At 48.2% G+C, this 24,709-nt stretch overlaps 2 protein-coding genes across 2 annotated transcripts in view; one reads left to right on the forward strand and one right to left on the reverse strand.

Annotated features, from left to right (window-relative positions):
• The window catches only part of iqch (IQ motif containing H), a 188,260-nt gene extending 185,772 nt beyond the window's left edge, over nt 1–2,488 (reverse strand). The window contains exons 1-4 of the mRNA XM_045706147.2: nt 2,235–2,488; nt 1,880–2,002; nt 1,305–1,408; nt 1,128–1,203 (exon numbers count right to left, since the gene is read on the reverse strand). Coding sequence (XP_045562103.2) covers nt 1,128–1,203; nt 1,305–1,408; nt 1,880–2,002; nt 2,235–2,285 — 354 coding nt within the window. The 5' untranslated portion in view covers nt 2,286–2,488. The remainder of the gene's footprint in view (nt 1–1,127; nt 1,204–1,304; nt 1,409–1,879; nt 2,003–2,234) is intronic.
• A 438-nt stretch (nt 2,489–2,926) lies between these two features.
• On the forward strand, nt 2,927–20,895 carry aagab (alpha and gamma adaptin binding protein). Its single transcript, XM_082968211.1, has 10 exons — nt 2,927–3,133; nt 3,455–3,645; nt 5,406–5,502; nt 5,597–5,686; nt 7,261–7,344; nt 14,743–14,828; nt 15,093–15,192; nt 17,342–17,446; nt 19,322–19,371; nt 19,746–20,895. Exons 1-10 carry the CDS (start codon nt 3,034–3,036, stop codon nt 19,821–19,823), a joined length of 981 nt encoding a protein of 326 aa, XP_082824337.1. The 5' UTR covers nt 2,927–3,033; the 3' UTR covers nt 19,824–20,895.
• The last annotated feature ends 3,814 nt before the right edge of the window (nt 20,896–24,709 follow it).

A 24,709-nucleotide genomic window follows, 5' to 3' on the forward strand; every position in this document is an offset into this window, starting at 1 on the left:
TGACTGGGCTGAGTGGGAACTGTGCTTCCGCAGAGGTAGGGAGGCGAGCAGGCCAGAGGTGGATGAACGGAGTGCCCTTGTTTGGGTGTAGGGCCTGATCAGAGCCTGAAGGTATGGAGGTGCCGTTCCCCTAACAGCTCCGTAGGCAAGCACCATGGTCTTGTAGCGGATGCGAGCTTCAACAGGAAGCCAGTGGAGACAGCGGAGGAGCGGGGTGACGTGAGAGAACTTGGGAAGGTTGAACACCAGACGGGCTGCGGAGCTGTATGACCGGCATTATAGCCACACAGACTGCTGTATGACCTGCATTATAGCCACACAGACTGCAGTATGACCTGCATTATAGCCCACAGACTGCAGTGCTATGTTATAGCCCATAGACTGTAGTGCTATGTTATAGCCCATAGACTGCAGTGCTATGTTATAGCCCATAGACTGTAGTGCTATGTTATAGCCCATAGACTGTAGTGCTATGTTATAGCCCATAGACTGCAGTGCTATGTTATAGCCCACAGACTGCAGTGCTATGTTATAGCCCATAGACTGTAGTGCTATGTTATAGCCCACAGACTGCAGTGCTATGTTATAGCCCATAGACTGTAGTGCTATGTTATAGCCCATAGACTGCAGTGCTATGTTATAGTCCATAGACTGTAGTGCTATGTTATAGCCCATAGACTGTAGTGCTGTTATAGTCCATAGACTGTAGTGCTATGTTATAGTCCATAGACTGTAGTGCTATGTTATAGCCCACAGACTGTAGTGCTATGTTATAGCCCATAGACTGTAGTGCTATGTTATAGTCCATAGACTGCAGTGCTATGTTATAGTCCATAGACTGTAGTGCTATGTTATAGCCCATAGATTGTAGTGCTATGTTATAGCCCATAGACTGTAGTGCTATGTTATAGCCCATAGACTGTAGTGCTATGTTATAGCCCATAGACTGTAGTGCTATGTTATAGCCCATAGACTGTAGTGCTATGTTATAGCCCATAGACTGTAGTGCTATGTTATAGTCCATAGACTGTAGTGCTATGTTATAGTCCATAGACTGTAGTGCTATGTTATAGCCCACTGAAGATTGACAGGTGTGAGAAGTGAATGACCAGGCCTATAGTATTTACCTTCTCCCCAGGTGAAGCCCCCACACTCTGACCTCTCTGATGATGCATGCGTGGGATACTCTCCAGAGGGGGCCTCCTGTATGACATACTGCTGGTCAGACTCATGCTGTACTCAAATAATAATAATAATAATAATAATAATATAGGTAGGTAGGTAGTCCTGAGAAAACCATTTACCATTTGGGAATCTGTACATCTGCCTTCTTCTTCTCTAGGTCTTCAATGCTGGGAAGTATCAGTACCTGCCTATTGACTGTCTTCTGAAACTGCTCTGCACGCCTCTGGAAACCAATGTTGACGGGTTAGGGTTATATTGTAACGCTGTTGATATCAGTGCTCAGTGTATTGTATGTGTGTGTGTGTGTGTGTGTGTGTGTGTGTGTGTGTGTGTGTGTGTGTGTGTTTAATGAACTTTCAAAGTTATATAGCCTTGTCTTTAGATGACTTCTGTAACCGATGTGAAATGGCTAGTTGGTTAGCGGTGGTGCGCGCTAATAGCGTTTCAATCAGTGACGTCACTCGCTCTGAGACCTTGAAGTGGTTGTTCCCCCTTTGCTCTGCAAGGGCCGCGGGTTTTTGTGGCGCGATGGGTAACGATGCTTCGTGGGGTGTCAGTTGTTGATGTGTGCAGAGGGTCCCTGGTTCGAAGCCCATGTTGGGATGAGGAGAGAAAGGGACGGAAGCTATACTGTTACACTTATGCATAATGAAGATGTGTTGAGATGTGTGCAGAAGACAGGTTTAGTTCTAACCCTGATCCCACTCTCTGTCCTGCGGATGGCAGTGTCCAAAGCCTGGAGGTCCACGGATTCTCCCTTCTCCTGGAAGGTGATACGGCCAAGACTACGCTTCAGCTGTCTCAAATCATCCTGGACCTGATGATGAACACCAAATTGCCAGACAAAACGTGAAAAATCTATACCGTCACTGTTGATTCACCTTCAACATCCCAAAAAACAAGACAAACTCTTCATAAGACAATTGTGTAGCCTAACTTTAGCTAGATAACTAGAAATAACTAGTTAATTCATACAAAATATAAACAATACTAAACCAGTTAGCTAGCAAGAAAACAACAACACAGCTAGCTAACGTTAACGTCGTTACCTGGACTAAAACGTTTCCAAGCTCATCTGAGTGTTTGAGAATGTCTGCCATTTTTCTTTGACAGTTTCTATAAAAACTTGCAAGTTTCTGTAAACACTTTCAAAGGATCAAAGTCCCGTTGCATGTGACATGCGGCATTGTTATCTAGCTGGCTAGCTATTTATTGTTGTGGAAAGCTTGACAACTTCCCATGTCAACAATCCCTCTGCCTGGCTCCAGACGAAACGCTGTAACTATGGCAACGACATGCTACATTCACTAAGTGGGCGAATACCAGATATGTAGTTTTGGTAAAACATTTTTTTTGCTTTATAATGTTTGAATAAATAATCGCATGAAATGTGCACTTTTATTAAATAGAAAATACATAAATCAGAAGTAAAATCTATAATTTTTCTCATTCTGCGGTGGAAGGTGATTGTTGGTCGTCCCTAGTTACCACAGACACAAAGCCATAAACCCCGCCTTTTTTTTCTTTCTTCTTTTTTTGTTACAATTTATCTTCTTTAAATCTTATTTTAAGTCTAACCCTAATATTAACCACACTGCTAACCTTATACCTAACCCTAACATTAAATTAAGACAACAACAAAAAGCTCATTTTAGTTTTCAAGAATATTTACGATATAAGCAAACGTTGACTTTGTGGCTGACGTAACTATTGGCAACTGTGATTTTTGCGTCTTGCACCGGAAGTGATAAAACGTTTTGAGTTGAAAGGTCATACTGACTGCGAAGGTTTGTTGTGCTAACTAGTTTTGTCATTCGTTTTTTTTCCCCAGCAAGGAACGCTTCAAATATGTCCGCGTCTGAAGAACACGAAGACACAGCGACCACTGTCCCATCCGTCCTCATTACGAGCTGTGACATTGGCTTTAATGAACACGATTTGATAAAACGTAAGTAGATGCAGGGTAGTAAAATGGCCTAACTAGCTAACGTTAGCTAGCTTTAATAAATCGCAAGATCACTCTAACAGGCTGGCTAAACAGGAACACACAAACGGGTATTACTGTTCATAGAAGCTGTTCATTAACGTTATTTACGTTGTGAATGTGGAGCGAATTTTAGCTACTGTAACTAGTTGTTAAGTGATGTAGCCAGCCAGCACTAGAGCACTACCAGCCACCTTGCTGACTGAAGTTAAATATGGGAATAACGTTACAGCTGGTGTGACTGGGAAACATTGAAAAATGTCTGGGTTGTTTTTTTTTCTTCAGAGATTCTAGGCACCACATCGTTGCCAGAGCCGTCCAAGCAGGAGGATACGGTAGTGTGGTACCCATGGACTATCAATAACAAGTATTACACTGCAGACGTCAGCCTCTGTGTGGTGCCCAGTACCTACCAGATGACCTCAGAGATAGCCCAGTCCATGCAGGCTTTCATTGCTTACTTTGACAGCACAGTGGTAAGTGGTGTGTGTGCATTCAGACCCCTTTTTCCACCTTTTGTTATGTTACGAACCTTATTCTAAAATTGATTCAATCGTCGTCGCCCCCCCCCCCCCCCCTCAAAACTACACACAGTAACCCATAATGACAACGCAAAAACTGTTTTTTAGACATTTTTGCAAATGTATAAAAAATAAAAATACTGAAATATTACATTTACATAAGTATTCAGACCCTTTACTCTGTACTTTGTTGAAGCACCTTTGGCAGTGATTACAGCCTCGCGTCTTCTTGGGTATGACGCTACAAGCTTGGCACACCTGTATTTGGGGAGTTTCTCCCATTCTTCTCTGCAGATCCTCTCAAGCTCTGTCAGGTTGGATGGGGACCATTGCTGCACAGCTATTTTCAGGTCTCTCCAGAGATGTTCGTTCGGGTTCAAGTCAGTGCTCTGGCTGGGCCACTCAAGGACATTCAGAGACTTGTCCTGAAGCCACTCCTGCTTTGTCTTGGCTGTGTGTTTATGGTCGTTGTCCTTTTGGAAGGTGAACCTTCGCCTCAGTCTGAGGTCCTGAGCGCTCTGGAGCAGGTTTTCATCAAGGATCTCTGTACTTTGCTCCGTTCATCTTTCCCCTCGATCTTGACTAGGATCCTAGTCCCTGCCACTAACAAACATCCCCACAGCATGATGCTGCCACCACCATGCTTCACCGTAGGGATGGTGCCAGGTTTCCTCCAGATGTGACGCATGGCATTCAGGCCAAAGAGTTCAATCTTGGTTTCATCAGACCAGTGAATCTTGTTTCACATGGTTTGAGAGTTTTTAGGCAAACTCCAAGTGGGCTGTCATGTGTCTTTTTACTGAGGAGTAGCTTCCATCTGCCCACTCTACTATAAAGGCCTGATTGGTGGTGTCCTGCAGAGATGGCTGTCCTTCTGGAAGGTTCTCCCATCTCCACAGAGTAACTCTAGAGCTCTGTCAGAGTGACCATTGTGTTCTTGGTCACCTCTCTGACCAAGGCCCTTCTACCCCAAATGCTTAGTTTGGCCGGGCGGCCACTGTGTTCTTGGGGACCTTCAATGCTGCAGAACTGTTTTGGTACCCTTCCCCAGATTTGTGCCTCAAAACAGTCCTGTCTCGGAGCTCTACGGACAATTCCTTTGACCTCAACATAGCAAAGGGTCTGAATACATAAGTAAATAAGGTATTTCTGTTTTTTATATATATTTGCAAACATTTCTAAACCTGTTTTCGCTTTGTGATTATGGGGTATTGTATGTGTAGATTGCTGTATTTAAAAATGATTTGATCAATTTTAGAATCAGGCTGTAACGTAACAAAATGTGGGAAAAAGTGAAGGGGTCTGAATAGTTTCCGAAGGCACTGTATATCAGTGGGGTTGGGTACAGCAGGCTGCATCTCAATCTGTGATTTCCTCGTGTCCTTGCCTCCTACCTACTCAACTGAGGTCCCACCCCCGTCCCCTCAGACCTTCAGTGCATTTTGAGAAGGAGTCAAGAAGAGAGGACACAACAAGTGTAGGAAAGATATTGAGAGAGCCAAAGACAGACCCGGGTATGTCTATGCTTTGGTAAATCACAGGTGGCTAGAAACCAAACGGAATCAAACGGAACGAAAACGGGAAATTTGTCCTTTTTTGTTGCAAAACATTTTCCATTGCAAAAAAAAGCTTTGCAAAAAGTCTGAAATGTTTTGCAACAGTGTGCGACTAATGAACAAACCCCAGGTAACCCTTGTCTCCCTGGGGTCTGACAGAAGGATGGTTTGGAGCGGCTGTCTCCCTGGATATCTGTGGTGGAAGACTTAGCTCCGGAGGTGCTCATCCTGGTCTGTGACCGCGTGTGTGAAAGCGGTGAGTGTTACACAACCTGTGTGTGTGTGTGTGTGTGTGTGTGTGAGAGAGACTTGTTCCCAAATTGAACTATACAAAACAATCTCTTCTACAGGCGTCAGTAGACATGAGGCACATCAGTGGTGTTTAGCACACGCCTTTGAGTTGGTGGAACTCAGCCCTGAAGACCTGCCAGATGAGGAAGGTAAGAGAGACCGTTTTTGTGTGCTGTTTTTCAAGTAGCAGCAACATTCTGAATTGTGACCACAACATTTGAATTAAGAGGCTGACCTGCCCATGATACTGCCTCCCGATTGGCGCAGCGGTCAAAGGCACTGCATCGCAGTGCTAGCTGTGTCGCTACAGATCCTGGTTCGAATCCAGGCTGTGTCGCAGCCGGCCGTGACCAGGAGACCCATGAGGTGGCGCACAATTGGCCCAGCGTCGTCTGGGTTAGGGGAGGGTTTGTCCCGGCAGGGATGTCCTTGTCCCATCGTGCACTAGCGACTCCTGTGGCGAGCCGGGAGCAGTGCACGCTGACACGGTCACCAGGTGTACAGTGTTTCCCTCCGACACATTGGTGCGGCTGGCTTTCGGGTTGAGTGGGCATTGTGTCAAGAAGCAGTGGGGCTTGGCGGAGGACGCACGGCCCTCGACCTTCTTCTCTCCAGAGTCTGTACGGGAGTCTGTCTTTTTCTCTAGAAAGACATCTCCACAGCATGATGCTGCCACCACCATGCTTCACTGTAGGGTTTCCTCCAGACGTGACACTTGTTTCTGAGAGTCTTTAGGTGCCTTTTGGCAAACGCCATGACCAAGGCCCTTCTACCCCAATTGCTCAGTTTGGCCGGGTGGCCAGCTCTAGGAAGAGTCTTGGTGGTTCCAAACTTCTTCCATTTAAGAACGATGGAGGCCACTGTGTTCTTGGGGACCTTCAATGCTGCAGAAATGTTTTGGTACCCTTCCCCAGATCTGTGCCTCGACACAATCCTGTCTCGGAGCTCTACTGACGATTCCTTCGACCTCATGGATTGGGTTTTTGCTCTGACATGCACTGTCAACTGTGGGACCTTATATAGACAAGTGTGCGCCTTTCCAAATCATGTCCAATCAATTGAATTTACCACAGGTGGACTCCAATCAAGTTGTAGAAACATCTCAAGGATGATCAATGGAAACAGGATGCACCTGAGCTCAATTTCCGAGTCTCATAGCAAAAGGTCTGAATACTAATGTAAATACAGTATTTCTGTGCAAAAATTCTGAAAACCTGTATTGTGACGTCATTATGGGGTAGTGTGACGTCATTATGGGGTAGTGTGACGTCATTATGGGGTAGTGTGACGTCATTATGGGGTAGTGTGACGTCATTATGGGGTAGTGTGACGTCATTATGGGGTAGTGTGACGTCATTATGGGGTAGTGTGACGTCATTATGGGGTAGTGTGACGTCATTATGGGGTAGTGTGACGTCATTATGGGGTAGTGTGACGTCATTATGGGGTAGTGTGTGTAGATTGAGGATATTTGTTATTTATTTTTTTACATTTTAGAATAAGGCTGTAACGTAACAAAATGTGGGAAAAGGCACTACATGAATCAGTCGAAGGCCACAGCTGTAGGTTTTCAGATCAGACTCAGTCTGAATGGTTGTTAGTTTACCCTCTCTCTCTCTCTCTCTCATATTCTCTCTCTCTGTCTCTCTCTCTCTGTCTCTCTCTCTGTCTCTCTGTCTCTCTCTCTCATATCCTCTGTCTGTGTCTCTGTAATTCCTGCCAGATGACTTCCCAGAGTCTACAGGAGTGAAGAGGATTGTCCAGGCTCTCAACGCTAACGTGTGGTCCAGTGTTGAGATGAAGGATGGTGAGATGGTTTCACAATCTTATTTTTATATGTGTTTGTCTATATGTATAACATGTTTACATACATACATGCATACATACACTGAACAGATGAGGAGGTGGGCAGTAGGGATTGAATTGTAACCTTTCACCTTTATTTAACCAGGTAGGCTAGTTGAGAACAAGTCCTTTATTTAACCAGGTAGGCTAGTTGAGAACAAGTTCTTTATTTAACCAGGTAGGCTAGTTGAGAACAAGTCCTTTATTTAACCAGGTAGGCTAGTTGAGAACAAGTCCTTTATTTAACCAGGTAGGCTAGTTGAGAACAAGTCCTTTATTTAACCAGGTAGGCCAGTTGAGAACAAGTCCTTTATTTAACCAGGTAGGCTAGTTGAGAACAAGTCCTTTATTTAACCAGGTAGGCTAGTTGAGAACAAGTCCTTTATTGAACCAGGTAGGCTAGTTGAGAACAAGTCCTTTATTTAACCAGGTAGGCTAGTTGAGAACAAGTTCTCATTTACAACTGCGACCTGGCCAAGATAAAGCAAAGCAGTTCGACAACATACAACAACACAGAGTTACACATGGAGTAAAACAAACATACAGTCAATAATACAGTAGAACAAAAGAAAACAAAAAGTCTATATACTGGGAGTGCAAATGAGGTAAGTTAAGGCAATAAATGGTGAAATAAGTACAATTTAGCAATTAAACACTGGAGTGATAGATGTGCAGAAGATGAATGTGCAAGTAGGTAGCCTAGTGGTTAGAGTGTAGAGGTGGTAGGTAGCCTAGTGGTTAGAGTGTAGAGGTGGCAGGTAGCCTAGTGGTTAGAGTGTAGAGGTGGCAGGTAGCCTAGTGGTTAGAGTGTAGAGGTGGCAGGTAGCCTAGTGGTTAGAGTGTAGAGGTGGTAGGTAGCCTAGTGGTTAGAGTGTAGAGGTGGCAGGTAGTCTAGTGGTTAGAGTGTAGAGGCGGCAGGTAGCCTAGTGGTTAGAGTGTAGAGGTGGCAGGTAGTCTAGTGGTTAGAGTGTAGAGGTGGTAGGTAGCCTAGTGGTTAGAGTGTAGAGGTGGCAGGTAGCCTAGTGGTTAGAGTGTAGAGGTGGTAGGTAGCCTAGTGGTTAGAGTGTAGAGGTGGCAGGTAGCCTAGTGGTTAGAGTGGAGGGGTGGCAGGGTAGCCTAGTGGTTAGAGTGGAGGGGCGGCAGGGTAGCCTAGAGGTTAGAGCGTTGGACTAGTAACCGAAAGGTTGCAAGATCGAATCCCCCCCCCGAGCTGACAAGGTACAAATCTGTTGTTCTGCCCCCTGAACAAGGCAGTTAACCCCACTGTTCCCTGGTAGGCCGTCATTGTAAATAAGAATTTGTTCTTAACTGACTTGCCAAGTTAAATAAATAATAAAAGTAGAGATACTGGGGTGCAAAGGATGAAAAAACAGCGACGACACGGTAGACATTACCCTATAGACCGGCCAGGGCGCTGGCATCATTACCCCCTAGACCGGCCAGGCCGCTGGCATCATTACCCCCTAGACCGGCCAGGCCGCGGCATCATTACCCCCTAGACCGGCCAGGCCGCTGGCATCATTACCCCCTAGACCGGCCAGGCCGCTGGCATCATTACCCCTAGACCGGCCAGGCCGCGGCCCCCCTGCCGGCCGGCATCATTACCCCTAGACCGGCCAGGCCGCGGCATCATTACCCCCTAGACCGGCCAGGCCGCTGGCATCACCCCTGCCGGCCGGCCGCTGGCACCCCCTAGACCGGCCAGGCCGCTGGCATCATTACCCCTAGACCGGCCAGGCCGCTGGCATCATTACCCCTAGACCGGGATCATTACCCCTAGACCGGCCAGGCCGCTGGCATCATTACCCCTAGACCGGCCAGGCCGCTGGCATCATTACCCCTAGACCGGCCAGGCCGCTGGCATCATTACCCCTGACCGGCCAGGCCGCGGCATCATTACCCCTAGACCGGCCAGGCCGCTGGCATCATTACCCCTAGACCGGCCAGGCCGCTGGCATCATTACCCCTAGACCGGCCAGGCCGCTGGCATCATTACCCCTAGACCGGCCAGGCCGCTGGCATCATTACCCCTAGACCGGCCAGGCCGCTGACATCATTACCCCTAGACCGGCATCATTACCCCTAGAACGGCCAGGCCGCTGGCATCATTACCCCTAGACCGGCCAGGCCGCTGGCATCATTACCCCTAGACCGGCCAGGCCGCTGGCATCATTACCCCTAGACCGGCCAGGCCGCTGGCATCATTACCCCTAGACCGGCCAGGCCGCTGGCATCATTACCCCTAGACCGGCATCATTACCCCTAGACCGGCCAGGCCGCTGGCATCATTACCCCTAGACCGGCCAGGCCGCTGGCATCATTACCCCTAGACCGGCCAGGCCGCTGGCATCATTACCCCTAGACCGGCCAGGCCGCTGGCATCATTACCCCTAGACCGGCATCATTACCCCTAGACCGGCCAGGCCGCTGGCATCATTACCCCTAGACCGGCCAGGCCGCTGGCATCATTACCCCTAGACCGGCCAGGCCGCTGGCATCATTACCCCTAGACCGGCCAGGCCGCTGGCATCATTACCCCTAGACCGGCATCATTACCCCTAGACCGGCCAGGCCGCTGGCATCATTACCCCTAGACCGGCCAGGCCGCTGGCATCATTACCCCTAGACCGGCCAGGCCGCTGGCATCATTACCCCTAGACCGGCCAGGCCGCTGGCATCATTACCCCTAGACCGGCATCATTACCCCTAGAACGGCCAGGCCGCTGGCATCATTACCCCCTAGACCGGCCAGGGTGCTGGCATCATTACCCCCTAGACCGGCCAGGCCGCTGGCATCATTATCCCTAGACCGGCCAGGCCGCTGGCATCATTACCCCTAGACCGGCCAGGCCGCTGGCATCATTACCCCCTAGAACGGCCAGGCCGCTGGCATCATTACCCCCTAGACCGGCCAGGCCGCTGGCATCATTACCCCCTAGACCGGCCAGGCCGCTGGCATCATTACCCCTAGACCGGCCCGGCATCATTACCCCTAGAACGGCCAGGCCGCTGGCATCAGTCTTTCCCAAGCAGGTGTGGTTTAGTGTAGCTAACTGTCGCTCCTATGCAGACTTAGTGTGATCTCCTCAGCTGTGATCTGAAGCTTTGCCTCAAGACTGGGAGAGAACCACAGAAATAGAAAACGACTGCATCTCTATGGACAGAACATCTGAGCTCTGTGTATTTCCAACACACATAATCAGTCTAACGTTCAGACTGCTGTACGGACGCTCTGGAGACTCTGGTCTGACGTTCAGACGCTCTGGAGACTCTGGTCCAACCGTTAAGACTGTTCAGACGCTCTGGAGACTCTGGTCTGATGTTCGGACGCTCTGGAGAATCTGGTCTGACGTTCGGACGCTCTGGAGAATCTGGTCTGACGTTCGGACGCTCTGGAGAATCTGGTCTGACGTTCAGACTGGTTAGGGGCTCTACTATTTCACTGTAAGGTCTACTACACCTGTTGTATTCAGCATTTCACTGTGAGGTCTACTACACCTGTTGTATTCAGCATTTCACTGTGAGGTCTACTACACCTGTTGTATTCAGCATTTCACTGTGAGGTCTACTACACCTGTTGTATTCAGCATTTCACTGTGAGGTCTACTACACCTGTTGTATTCAGCATTTCACTGTGAGGTCTACTACACCTGTTGTATTCAGCATTTCACTGTGAGGTCTACTACACCTGTTGTATTCAGCATTTCACTGTGAGGTCTACTACACCTGTTGTATTCAGCATTTCACTGTGAGGTCTACTACACCTGTTGTATTCAGCATTTCACTGTGAGGTCTACTACACCTGTTGTATTCAGCATTTCACTGTGAGGTCTACTACACCTGTTGTATTCAGCATTTCACTGTGAGGTCTACTACACCTGTTGTATTCAGCATTTCACTGTGAGGTCTACTACACCTGTTGTATTCAGCATTTCACTGTGAGGTCTACTACACCTGTTGTATTCAGCATTTCACTGTGAGGTCTACTACACCTGTTGTATTCAGCATTTCACTGTGAGGTCTACTACACCTGTTGTATTCAGCATTTCACTGTGAGGTCTACTACACCTGTTGTATTCAGCATTTCACTGTGAGGTCTACTACACCTGTTGTATTCAGCATTTCACTGTGAGGTCTACTACACCTGTTGTATTCAGCATTTCACTGTGAGGTCTACTACACCTGTTGTATTCAGCATTTCACTGTAAGGTCTACTACACCTGTTGTATTCAGCATTTCACTGTGAGGTCTACTACACCTGTTGTATTCAGCATTTCACTGTGAGGTCTACTACACCTGTTGTATTCAGCATTTCACTGTGAGGTCTACTACACCTGTTGTATTCAGCATTTCACTGTAAGGTCTACTACACCTGTTGTATTCAGCATTTCACTGTGAGGTCTACATCTGTTGTATTCAGCATTTCACTGTGAGGTCTACTACACCTGTTGTATTCAGCATTTCACTGTGAGGTCTACTACACCTGTTGTATTCAGCATTTCACTGTGAGGTCTACCTACACCTGTTGTATTCAGCATTTCACTGTGAGGTCTACCTACACCTGTTGTATTCAGCATTTCACTGTAAGGTCTACTACACCAGTTGTATTCAGCATTTCACTGTGAGGTCTACTACACCTGTTGTATTCAGCATTTCACTGTGAGGTCTACCACACCTGTTGTATTCAGCATTTCACTGTGAGGTCTACTACACCTGTTGTATTCAGCATTTCACTGTGAGGTCTACTACACCTGTTGTATTCAGCATTTCACTGTGAGGTCTACTACACCTGTTGTATTCAGCATTTCACTGTGAGGTCTACTACACCTGTTGTATTCAGCATTTCACTGTGAGGTCTACCACACCTGTTGTATTCAGCATTTCACTGTGAGGTCTACTACACCTGTTGTATTCAGCATTTCACTGTGAGGTCTACTACACCTGTTGTATTCAGCATTTCACTGTGAGGTCTACTACACCTGTTGTATTCGGCATTTCACTGTGAGGTCTACTACACCTGTTGTATTCGGCATTTCACTGTGAGGTCTACTACACCTGTTGTATTCGGCATTTCACTGTGAGGTCTACTACACCTGTTGTATTCGGCATTTCACTGTGAGGTCTACTACACCTGTTGTATTCGGCATTTCACTGTGAGGTCTACTACACCTGTTGTATTCGGCATTTCACTGTGAGGTCTACTACACCTGTTGTATTCGGCATTTCACTGAGAGGTCTACTACACCTGTTGTATTCGGCATTTCACTGTGAGGTCTACCTACACCTGTTGTATTCGGCATTTCACTGTGAGGTCTACTACACCTGTTGTATTCAGCATTTCACTGTGAGGTCTACTACACCTGTTGTATTCAGCATTTCACTGAGAGGTCTACTACACCTGTTGTATTCGGCATTTCACTGTGAGGTCTACTACACCTGTTGTATTCGGCATTTCACTGTGAGGTCTACTACACCTGTTGTATTCGGCATTTCACTGTGAGGTCTACTACACCTGTTGTATTCGCCTTAATCTCACCAGGACTCCCTCCAATTTACTTAGAAAATACAAACCAACTGTTTGCAGATGGAAGAATTTAAAGAGCGCTTGTGGATTTATATATATAGATATATAGATAGATAGATAGATAGATAGATAGATGCCAAACCCAGATTAGTCCGTCGGGCTGCCAGATGATGAAGGGTGATCCATTGCTGCATAGTCCAACGGCGGCAAGCTTTACAGCCGACGCTTGGCATTGGGCATGGTGATCTTAGGCTTGTGTGCGGCTGCTCGGCCGTGGAAACCCATTTCATGAAGCTCCCGACGAACCGTTCTCGTGCTGACGTTGCTTCCAGAGGCGGTTTGGAACTCAGTAGTGTTGCAACCGAGGACAGATGATTTTTTACGTGCTACGCACTTCAGCACTAGGTAGTCCCGTTCTGTGAGCTTGTGTGGCCTACCTCTTCTTGGCTGAGCCGTTGTTGCTCCTAGACGTTTCCACTTCACAATAACAGCCCTTACAGTTGACCCGGGGCAGCTCTAGTAGGGCAGACATTTGACGAACTGACTTGTTGGAAAGGTGGCATCCTATGACGGTGCCAGGTTGAAAGTCACTGAGCTCTTCAGTACGGGCCATTCTACTGCCAATGTTTGTCTATGGAGATTGCATGGCTGTGTGCTGGATTTTATACACCTGTCAGCAACAGGTGTGGCTGAAATAGCCAAATCCACTAATTTGAAGGGGTGTCCACATACTTTTGTATATGTGTGTACATTTTTGTTTGTTTTCAATATCACAAACTATTTCTGCACATTGATTTGGACACGTTAAATTCGTTTGACATTTTATCAAAATGTCAACAGGAAGCCACAACAGCATCATTTTTAAGTTTTAGGAATTGATATTGATATTGGTATTGGTATTGATATGTAGTATTGGTATTGGTATTGATATTGTACTTGAATCAGGTAAAAACCTGCTGAATGAGTCAAAAAGAACGTGCTGCGATTTGTTTGATTTTTGATATACCAAAACAGTTTTGGTCTGATTCGCTCTGTCTCTCGCTCTCTGTCTCTCGCTCTCTGTCTCTCGCTCTCTGTCTCTCGCTCTCTGTCTCTCGCTCTCTGTCTCTCGCTCTCTGTCTCTCGCTCTCTGTCTCTCGCTCTCTCGCTCTCTGTCTCTCGCTCTCTGTCTCGCGCTCTCTGTCTCTCTCTCTCTGTCTCTCTCTCTCTGTCTCTCGCGCTCTCTGTCTCTCGCGCTCTCTGTCTCTCGCGCTCTCTGTCTCTCGCGCTCTCTGTCTCTCGCGCTCTCTGTCTCTCGCGCTCTCTGTCTCTCGCGCTCTCTGTCTCTCGCTCTCTGTCTCTCGCTCTCTGTCTCTCGCTCTCTGTCTCTCGCTCTCTGTCTCTCGCTCTCTGTCTCTCGCTCTCTGTCTCTCGCGCTCTGTCTCTCGCGCGCTCTGTCTCTCGCGCTCTCTGTCTCTCGCGCTCTCTGTCTCGCGCTCTCTGTCTCGCGCTCTCTGTCTCGCGCTCTCTGTCTCGCGCTCTCTGTCTCGCGCTCTCTGTCTCGCGCTCTCTGTCTCGCGCTCTCTGTCTCGCGCTCTCTGTCTCTCGCTCTCTGTCTCTCGCTCTCTGTCTCTCGCTCTCTGTCTCTCGCTCTCTGTCTCTCGCGCTCTCTGTCTCTCGCGCTCTCTGTCTCTCGCGCTCTCTGTCTCTCGCGCTCTCTGTCTCTCGCGCTCTCTGTCTCTCGCGCTCTCTGTCTCTCGCGCTCTCTGTCTCGCGCTCTCTGTCTCGCGCTCTCTGTCTGTCTCTCTCTGTCTCTCTCTCTGTCTGTCTCTCTGTGTCCTTCTTCTCCTCCTCTAGAACACAGTGGGGGCTTTGGTCTTATGAGCAGCTTGGTGGCCTCCAGACATAACAACCCACGACCCAGGCAGGACACACCGCCGCCGGTCAGTGAACCACACCTCTCCTCTGGGACCCCCAGCCGTTCTAACTAACACACCTGATTCAACTAATCATCAAGCCCTTCTACTTCAATTAACTACACATTTCTAGCAAAAATGTCACCATAGTCATTGTGGTGTGAATATTGTAGGATTGACAAACCAATCTCCCACTTGAATGAATTGTATATTTTATTATATGACATAGAACCACAGGTTTGCGTTGGTACTTACCCCAGTGCTGCGTCCTGACTTGTTTTGTGTTGTCAGTCCTCCAGCCTGCCAGTAGAGGGCGGTGTAGACGGCGCGGAGCCCCATAGGACTCAACCCAACCCTGAACACCGAGAGACACAGGTTGCTACCGTAGTAGGTGAGTGAACTGGTTACGTTTTAAATAGACGCTATTATCCAGAGAGATTTACAGTTAGTGTATTTATCATAACAGACGCTGTTAACCTCTATGGGCTAGGTGGGACGCTAGCGTCCCCCCCGTGGTGCACTCCATCAACAGCAGGTGCATTTCAAGAGCGGCAAATTTGAATCCAAATAAATGTCAAAATTCAAATTTTTCAAACATACAACTATTTTACACCCTTTGAAAGATAAACATCTCCTTAATCTAACCACGTTTTACGATTTCAAAAAGGTTTTACGGCGAAAGCATAAATTTAGAGTATGTTAGGACAGTACATTTACAAGAGTTGTGTGTAATGTTTTGTCAATTCAAAGACATGGTCACCAAAACCATAAAACCAGCTAAAATGATGCACTAACCTTTTACAATCTCCATCAGATGACACTCCTAGGACATTATGTTAGACAATGCATGCATTTTTAGTTCTATCAAGTTCATATTTATATCCAAAAACAGCGTTTTACTATGGCATTGATGTTGAGGAAATCGTTTCCCTCCAATAACCGGCAGTCAAGTCAGCACCACAAATTAAATAATTAAAATTAGAAAACATTGGTAAAATATTATATTGTCATTTAAAGAATTATAGATTTACATCTCTTGAACTCAATCAACTTGCCAGATTTAAAAATAACCTTACTGGGAAATCACACTTTGCAATAATCTGAGCACTGCGCCCAGAAAAATATGCTTTGCGATACAGACTAGACGTCATGTTGGGGAGATCTAAAATCGAAAATACTATGTAAATAATCCATTACCTTTGATTCTCTTCATCAGATGTCACTTCCAGGTATCACAGGTCCATAACGAATGTAGTTTTGTTCAAAAAAGCTCATCATTTATGTCCAAAAATCTCCGTCTTGTTAGCACATGATCTAAGCCAGCCGGACTTCTCGTCATGAACGAGGGGAAAAAATATATTTACGTTCGTTCAAACATGTCAAACGTTGTATAGCATAAATCATTAGGGCCTTTTTTAACCAGAACATGAATAATATTCAAGGTGGACGAATGCATTCTCTTTTATAACGTATTGGAACGAGGGTACCCAACATGAACTCGCGCGCCAGGTGTCTAATGGGCCATCATCGTTCCATGGCTCTTGTTCGGTCAGATCTCCCTCCAGAAGACTCAAAACACTTTGTAAAGGCTGGTGACATCTAGTGGAAGCAATAGGAAGTGCCAAAATATTCCTCAGCCCCTGTGTTTTTCAATGGCATAGGTTTAAAGGTAATACAACACATCAGGTATCCACTTCCTGTAAAGGAATCTCTCAGGTTTTGGCCTGCCAAATGAGTTCTGTTATACTCAGACACCATTCAAACAGTTTTAGAAAATTGAGGGTGTTTTCTATCCATATGTAATAAGTATATGCATATTCTAGTTACTGGGTAGGAGTGGTAACCAGATTAAATCGGGTATGTTTTTTTTATCCAGCCGTGTCAATACTGCCCCCTAGCCCTTACAGGTTAAACAGAGTGATTTACAGTTAGTGTATTTATCATAACAGACACTGTTAAACAGAGAGATTTACAGTTAGTGTATTTATCATAACAGACACTATTATCCAGAGAGATTTAGTTAGTGCATTTATCATAACAGACACTATTAAACAGAGAGACTTAGTGTATTCATCTGGAGATAGCTAGGGGAGAGGAAGCAAAACGCCTCTCTAAAAGCCCATATCAGCCCGGTCGGGCGGTGGCTGGTCGACCGTCGGCCCGGTCGGTAAGTGGACTGGGTCGGTAAGTGGACTGGGATCTGATTCTGTCATAGCATCTGGTTCCGTAGGCTTGAGGTTAGCACCATTGTTACAGTCTAACAGTACGTTATGTATTAATCCATTTGAAAGAAACCCTTTTGGGGCAACTCTTCACAATCTGAGACTATAAACATTATACGCCATGATAGAGTCTGAGTATAAAGACGAGTGGCCATTTTTAAACCATTTAAATGTATAGAATCTGAAGCATATTAGAAGGATCATTTAGCCGACGCTTTTATCCGAAGCGACTTACAATAGTCATGCGTGCGTTTTTCTTTATGGGAAGGAGGCAGCGGGAATCGAACCCGAGCGTCAGTACGTGTTTTCTGTTTGTAGATCCGATGCTTGACTTGGACATTCAGGAGCTGGCTAACCTGACCGCTGGCGACGCGGACGTGGAGAACTTCGAACGCCTCTTCACCAAACTGAAGGAGATGAAAGGTACCTGGCAGGAGACACTAGGACTGCGTCACTACTGGCACCCTATTCCCTAGATGGTGCACTACTGGCACCCTGTTCCCTAGATGGTGCACTACTGGCACCCTATTCCCTAGATGGTGCACTACTGGCACCCTATTCCCTAGATGGTGCACTACTGGCACCCTGTTCCCTACCTAGTGCACTACTGGCACCCTATTCCCTAGATGGTGCACTACTGGCACCCTATTCCCTAGATGGTGCACTACTGGCACCCTATTCCCTAGATGGTGCACTACTGGCACCCTATTCCCTACCTAGTGCACTACTGGCACCCTATTCCCTAGATGGTGCACTACTGGCACCCTATTCCCTACCTAGTGCTCTACTGGCACCCTATTCCCTACCTAGTGCACTACTGGCACCCTATTCCCTACCTAGTGCACTACTGGCACCCTATTCCCTACCTAGTGCACTACTGGCACCCTATTCCCTACCTAGTGCACTACTGGCACCCTATTCCCTACCTAGTGCACTACTGGCACCCTATTCCCTACCTAGTGCACTACTGGCACCCTATTCCCTACCTAGTGCACTACTGGCACCCTATTCCCTACCTAGTGCACTACTGGCACCCTATTCCCTACCTAGTGCTCTACTGGCACCCTATTCCCTACCTAGTGCTCTACTGGCACCCTATTCCCTACCTAGTGCACTACTGGCACCCTATTCCCTACCTAGTGCTCTACTGGCACCCTATTCCCTACCTAGTGCACTACTGGCACCCTATTCCCTACCTAGTGCACTACTGGCACCCTATTCCCTACCTAGTGCACTACTGGCACCCTATTCCCTACCTAGTGCACTACTGGCACCCTATTCCCTACCTAGTGCACTACTGGCACCCTATTCCCTACCTAGTGCACTACTGGCACCCTATTCCCTACCTAGTGCACTACTGGCACCCTATTCCCTACCTAGTGCTCTACTGGCACCCTATTCCCTACCTAGTGCTCTACTGGCACCCTATTCCCTACCTAGTGCACTACTGGCACCCTATTCCCTACCTAGTGCTCTACTGGCACCCTATTCCCTACCTAGTGCTCTACTGGCACCCTATTCCCTACCTAGTGCTCTACTGGCACCCTATTCCCTACCTGGTGCTCTACTGGCACCCTATTCCCTACCTGGTGCTCTACTGGCACCCTATTCCCTACCTGGTGCTCTACTGGCACCCTATTCCCTACCTGGTGCACTACTGGCACCCTATTCCCTACCTGGTGCACTACTGGCACCCTATTCCCTACCTGGTGCACTACTGGCACCCTATTCCCTACCTGGTGCACTACTGGCACCCTATTCCCTACCTGGTGCACTACTGGCACCCTATTCCCTACCTGGTGCACTACTGGCACCCTATTCCCTACCTGGTGCACTACTGGCACCCTATTCCCTACCTGGTGCTCTACTGCCACCCTATTCCCTACCTGGTGCTCTACTGGCACCCTATTCCCTACCTGGTGCACTACTGGCACCCTATTCCCTACCTGGTGCACTACTGGCACCCTATTCTCTACCTAGTGCTCTACTGGCACCCTATTCCCTACCTAGTGCACTACTGGCACCCTGTTCCCTAGATGGTGCACTACTGGCACCCTATTCCCTACCTGGCGCACTACTGGCACCCTATTCCCTACCTGGCGCACTACTGGCACCCTATTCCCTACCTAGTGCACTACTGGCACCCTGTTCCCTAGATGGTGCACTACTGGCACCCTATTCCCTACCTGGCGCTCTACTGGCACCCTATTCCCTACCTGGCGCACTACTGGCACCCTATTCCCTACCTGGTGCACTACTGGCACCCTTTGAGATGACTGTCTGTTTTTCACTCTGCAGATAAAGCGTCATGGTTACCTCCTGAACAGAGGAAACTTCATGCTGAGAAGGTAGCTTCATCTCTAAACACAACATTTTAAAATGTTTTTTTTTCAATCACATTTTATTCATACTTGGTTCTGTGAATGTCGTCTTTCCTCATCCTGTCCTGGGGGAGGACCAGGACTAATAAACCCTGTAATGGATGTGAATGTCGTCTTTCTGTGAATGTCGTCTTTCCTCATCCTGTCCTGGGGGAGGACCAGGACTAATAAACCCTGTAATGGATGTGAATGTCGTCTTTCTGTGAATGTCGTCTTTCCTCATCCTGTCCTGGGGGAGGACCAGGACTAATAAACCCTGTAATGGATGTCCTCTTGTCTTCTGCATAATGGTGATTTTGAGGCCAAATGTCTAAAAGTGTACCTGATTTCTCGCTTTGCAGGTTGCCAAGGCATTTTGGACAGCCATCGGAGGAGACCAAGATGAGATAGAAGGTCTGTCGTCGGGGGAAGAGAGTTAAAGGGAGACTGAGGAGCCACACTCTTCCTTCCTGTCCCCCGAGTCCTCTCCTTCCTGTCCCCCGAGTCCTCTCCTTCCTGTCCCCCGAGTCCTCTCCTTCCTGTCCCCCGAGTCCTCTCCTTCCTGTCCCCCGAGTCCTCTCCTTCCTGTCCCCCGAGTCCTCTCCTTCCTGTCCCCCGAGTCCTCCCCACCCTGTCCCCCGAGTCCTCCCCACCCTGTCCCCCGAGTCCTCCCCACCCTGTCCCCCGAGTCCTCCCCACCCTGTCCCCCGAGTCCTCCCCACCCTGTCCCCCGAGTCCTCCCCACCCTGTCCCCCGAGTCCTCCCCACCCTGTCCCCCGAGTCCTCCCCACCCTGTCCCCCGAGTCCTCCCCACCCTGTCCCCCGAGTCCTCCCCACCCTGTCCCCCGAGTCCTCTCCTTCCTGTCCCCCGAGTCCTCTCCACCCACCCGGGGGCTCCTCCCCACCCACCCGGGGGCTCCTCCCCACCCACCCGGGGCTCCTCCCCACCCCACTAGGAAGCAAACAGAACAATATAAACTTTTTAGTTGTTTTTGTTGCAAAACATTTCATGTTGTATAATGTTTCTCTACGGTGTTAGACTAATGAATATACGCCTGGTTACTGGGTCTGGTCTGCTCCTAACTCAGGAACTGTGGACGATGGAGTAGAGACTGGGAGAGACTCTGGCCAGGTTGAAGAGAGGAGAGTGCTTATCATCATATTATCAATTATTAGTTTGTCTCTTCCACATTCAATTTTTTTTATTATATGGTCCCAGATCTGTTTTAGTAACCATCTTCCCAACCCGATGAACATACTGTAGGAGTTGGCAAGTCCGGACAGACATCTCGGACCAGGCTAGTAAAAGCTGGTGAGTGCCCAGTCTGTCCACGTTAAGGAAGAGAGCCACTGAAAAGACTGTGTACAGTGAAAGGCTGTTTAATTGGGAGTCAAGGTTTGGTGTTTATACGTTTTTTTTTTTCCCCTGGTTTTAAAAAAAACCTAGGTTTCATTTGCAAATGTGCCCTGGGGAACAATACAGAAAATAAAATTATACACAATTTAAAACCACCATTTTTAAATAGTTGATATTATTTATATATATATAGTCAAACAAATGGAACACCATTTATCAATATAAAAATGGTATAAATGCCATGATGAGTGATGTGAAGGCTGATCGAACTGATCCCTCTTCTCCTGTGTGAGTCCTTGGACTGTGTGAACCGGTCCGTGATGAGTGATGTGAAGGCTGATCGAACTGATCCCTCTTCTCCTGTGTGAGTCCTTGGACTGTGTGAACCGGTCCGTGATGAGTGATGTGAAGGCTGATCGAACTGATCACTCTTCTCCTGTGTGAGTCCTTGGACTGTGTGAACCGGTCCGTGATGAGTGATGTGAAGGCTGATCGAACTGATCACTCTTCTCCTGTGTGAGTCCTTGGACTGTGTGAACCGGTCCGTGATGAGTGATGTGAAGGCTGATCGAACTGATCACTCTTCTCCTGTGTGAGTCCTTGGACTGTGTGAACCGGTCCGTGATGAGTGATGTGAAGGCTGATCGAACTGATCACTCTTCTCCTGTGTGAGTCCTTGGACTGTGTGAACCGGTCCGTGATGAGTGATGTGAAGGCTGATCGAACTGATCCCTCTTCTCCTGTGTGAGTCCTTGGACTGTGTGAACCGGTCCGTGATGAGTGATGTGAAGGCTGATCGAACTGATCACTCTTCTCCTGTGTGAGTCCTTGGACTGTGTGAACCGGTCCGTGATGAGTGATGTGAAGGCTGATCGAACTGATCACTCTTCTCCTGTGTGAGTCCTTGGACTGTGTGAACCGGTCCGTGATGAGTGATGTGAAGGCTGATCGAACTGATCACTCTTCTCCTGTGTGAGTCCTTGGACTGTGTGAACCGGTCCGTGATGAGTGATGTGAAGGCTGATCGAACTGATCACTCTTCTCCTGTGTGAGTCCTTGGACTGTGTGAACCGGTCCGTGATGAGTGATGTGAAGGCTGATCGAACTGATCACTCTTCTCCTGTGTGAGTCCTTGGACTGTGTGAACCGGTCCGTGATGAGTGATGTGAAGGCTGATCGAACTGATCCCTCTTCTCCTGTGTGAGTCCTTGGACTGTGTGAACCGGTCCGTGATGAGTGATGCGACAAGGTTAAAGATAACGTAGAACACTAGTTACCAAACCTTTCCTCTGGGACCCCTCAGACATTTCACAATTTTGTTTTTTAAAATTAGTTGACAAGTTGAATCCAGGTGTTTAGCTCTGGAATAGATCACATGCATGGAACGGCTGGAGGGGGGAGGGGGGTCCCCGAGGAGAGGTTGGAACGGCTGGAGGGGGAGGGGGGTCCCCGAGGAGAGGTTGGAACGGCTGGAGGGGGAGGGGGGTCCCCGAGGAGAGGTTGGAACGGCTGGAGGGGGAGGGGGGTCCCCGAGGAGAGGTTGGAACGGCTGGAGGGGGAGGGGGGTCCCCGAGGAGAGGTTGGAACGGCTGGAGGGGGGAGGGGGGTCCCCGAGGAGAGGTTTGGAACGGCTGGAGGGGGAGGGGGGTCCCCGAGGAGAGGTTGGAACGGCTGGAGGGGAAGGGGGGTTCCCGAGGAGAGGTTGGAACGGCTGGAGGGGAAGGGGGGTCCCCGAGGAGAGGTTTGGAACGGCTGGAGGGGGAGGGGGGTCCCCGAGGAGAGGTTGGAACGGCTGGAGGGGGAGGGGGGCCCCCGAGGAGAGGTTGGAACGGCTGGAGGGGGAGGGGGGTCCCCGAGGAGAGGTTTGGACGGCTGGAGGGGGGAGGGGGGAAAGAGTTTGGAAACCACTGCTGTGAAATATGGATTGTGTTTTGTCCTTTTGTCTGATCGTCCTAATGCTGTTCTGGGTTCCACAGTCACCTTGTAGAAAACTTTTTAAAACAAATCTACAAATTCAAGTGATGTGCCTTTTTAATGTAATCATTAGTAAGACATTACAATTACACTTTATTTGTCTGATTAAAGAATAAATCAATGAATTAACTGGTGCGTGTTTTGTATTATATTAGACAAGTGGCACCAAATCACTGGAAATTATTAATTTAGCATTTGGATACCGTCCGTCACCCCATCCAGGAAGTGAAAATAAACTTGGACATATTCTCCAACATCCTGCTTCCTTCCCCCATCCAGGAAGTGAAAATAAACTTGGGCATAATCTTCAACAACCTGCCCCCCCCCCCCATCCAGGAAGTGAAAATAAACTTGGGCATATTCTCCAACATCCTGCTCCCCTCCCCCCCATCCAGGAAGTGAAAATAAACTTGGGCATATTCTCCAACATCCTGCGCCCCCCCCCCCCCCCCCCCCCATCCAGGAAGTGAAAATAAACTTGAGCATATTCTCCAACATCCTGCTTCCTCCCCATCCAGGAAGTGAAAATAAACTTGGGCATATTCTCCAACATCCTGCTCCCCCCCCCCCCCCCCCCCAATCCAAGAAGTGAAAATAAACTTGAGCATATTCTCCAACATCCTGCTTCCTCCCCATCCAGGAAGTGAAAATAAACTTGGGCATATTCTCCAACATCCTGCTTCCTCCCCCCCCATCCAGGAAGTGAAAATAAATTTGGTCATATTCTCCAACATCCTGATCCCCTCCCCCCCATCCAGGAAGTGAAAATAAACTTGGACATATTCTTCAACATCCTGACCCCCTCCCCCCATCCAGGAAGTGAAAATAAACTTGGACATATTCTTCAACATCCTGACCCCCTCCCCCCATCCAGGAAGTGAAAATAAACTTGGACATATTCTCCAACATCCTGCTTCCTCCCCATCCAGGAAGTGAAAATAAACTTGGGCATATTCTCCAACGTCCTGCTTCCCCTCCCCATCCAGGAAGTGAAAATAAACTTGGGCATATTCTCCAACATCCTGCTTCCTCCCCATCCAGGAAGTGAAAATAAACTTGGGCATATTCTCCAACATCCTGCTTCCCTCCCCCATCCAGGAAGTGAAAATAAACTTGGGCATATTCTCCAACATCCTGCCCCCCCCCCCCCCCATCCAGGAAGTGAAAATAAACTTGAGCATATTCTCCAACATCCTGCTTCCTCCCCCCCCCCATCCAGGAAGTGAAAATAAACTTGGGCATATTCTCCAACACCCTGCTCCCCCCCCCCCCCCAATCCAGGAAGTGAAAATAAACTTGGGCATATTCTCCAACATCCTGCTTCCTCCCCCCCCCATCCAGGAAGTGAAAATAAACTTGGGCATATTCTCCAACATCCTGCTCCCCCCCCCCCCCCCCCAATCCAGGAAGTGAAAATAAACTTGGGCATATTCTCCAACATCCTGCCCCCCCCCCCCCCCCATCCAGGAAGTGAAAATAAACTTGAGCATATTCTCCAACATCCTGCTTCCTCCCCCCCCATCCAGGAAGTGAAAATAAACTTGGACATATTCTTCAACATCCTGATCCCCTCCCCCCATCCAGGAAGTGAAAATAAACTTGGACATATTCTCCAACATCCTGCTTCCTCCCCATCCAGGAAGTGAAAATAAACTTGGTCATATTCTCCAACATCCTGCTTCCTCCCCATCCAGGAAGTGAAAATAAACTTGGACATATTCTCCAACATCCTGCTTCCTCCCCATCCAGGAAGTGAAAATAAACTTGGTCATATTCTCCAACATCCTGCTTCCTCCCCATCCAGGAAGTGAAAATAAACTTGGACATATTCTCCAACATCCTGCTTCCTCCCCATCCAGGAAGTGAAAATAAACTTGGGCATATTCTCCAACGTCCTGCTTCCCCTCCCCCCCATCCAGGAAGTGAAAATAAACTTGGGCATATTCTCCAACATCCTGCTCCCCTCCCCCCCATCCAGGAAGTGAAAATAAACTT

The sequence above is a fragment of the Salmo salar genome, chromosome 23, assembly GCF_965601325.2.
Source record: "Salmo salar chromosome 23, fSalSal1, whole genome shotgun sequence".
NCBI lineage: Eukaryota > Metazoa > Chordata > Actinopteri > Salmoniformes > Salmonidae > Salmo > Salmo salar.

Excerpts from the sequence above, each read along its gene's own strand:
- aagab (XM_082968211.1), top strand. The coding sequence starts at position 3,034 with ATGTCCGCGTCTGAAGAACACGAAGACACAGCGACCACTGTCCCATCC. Across the intron at positions 5,503-5,596 it reads TGACCGCGTGTGTGAAAGCG|GCGTCAGTAGACATGAGGCA; the intron begins GTGAGTGTTACA and ends TCTCTTCTACAG. Across the intron at positions 14,829-15,092 it reads GGCAGGACACACCGCCGCCG|TCCTCCAGCCTGCCAGTAGA; the intron begins GTCAGTGAACCA and ends TTGTGTTGTCAG.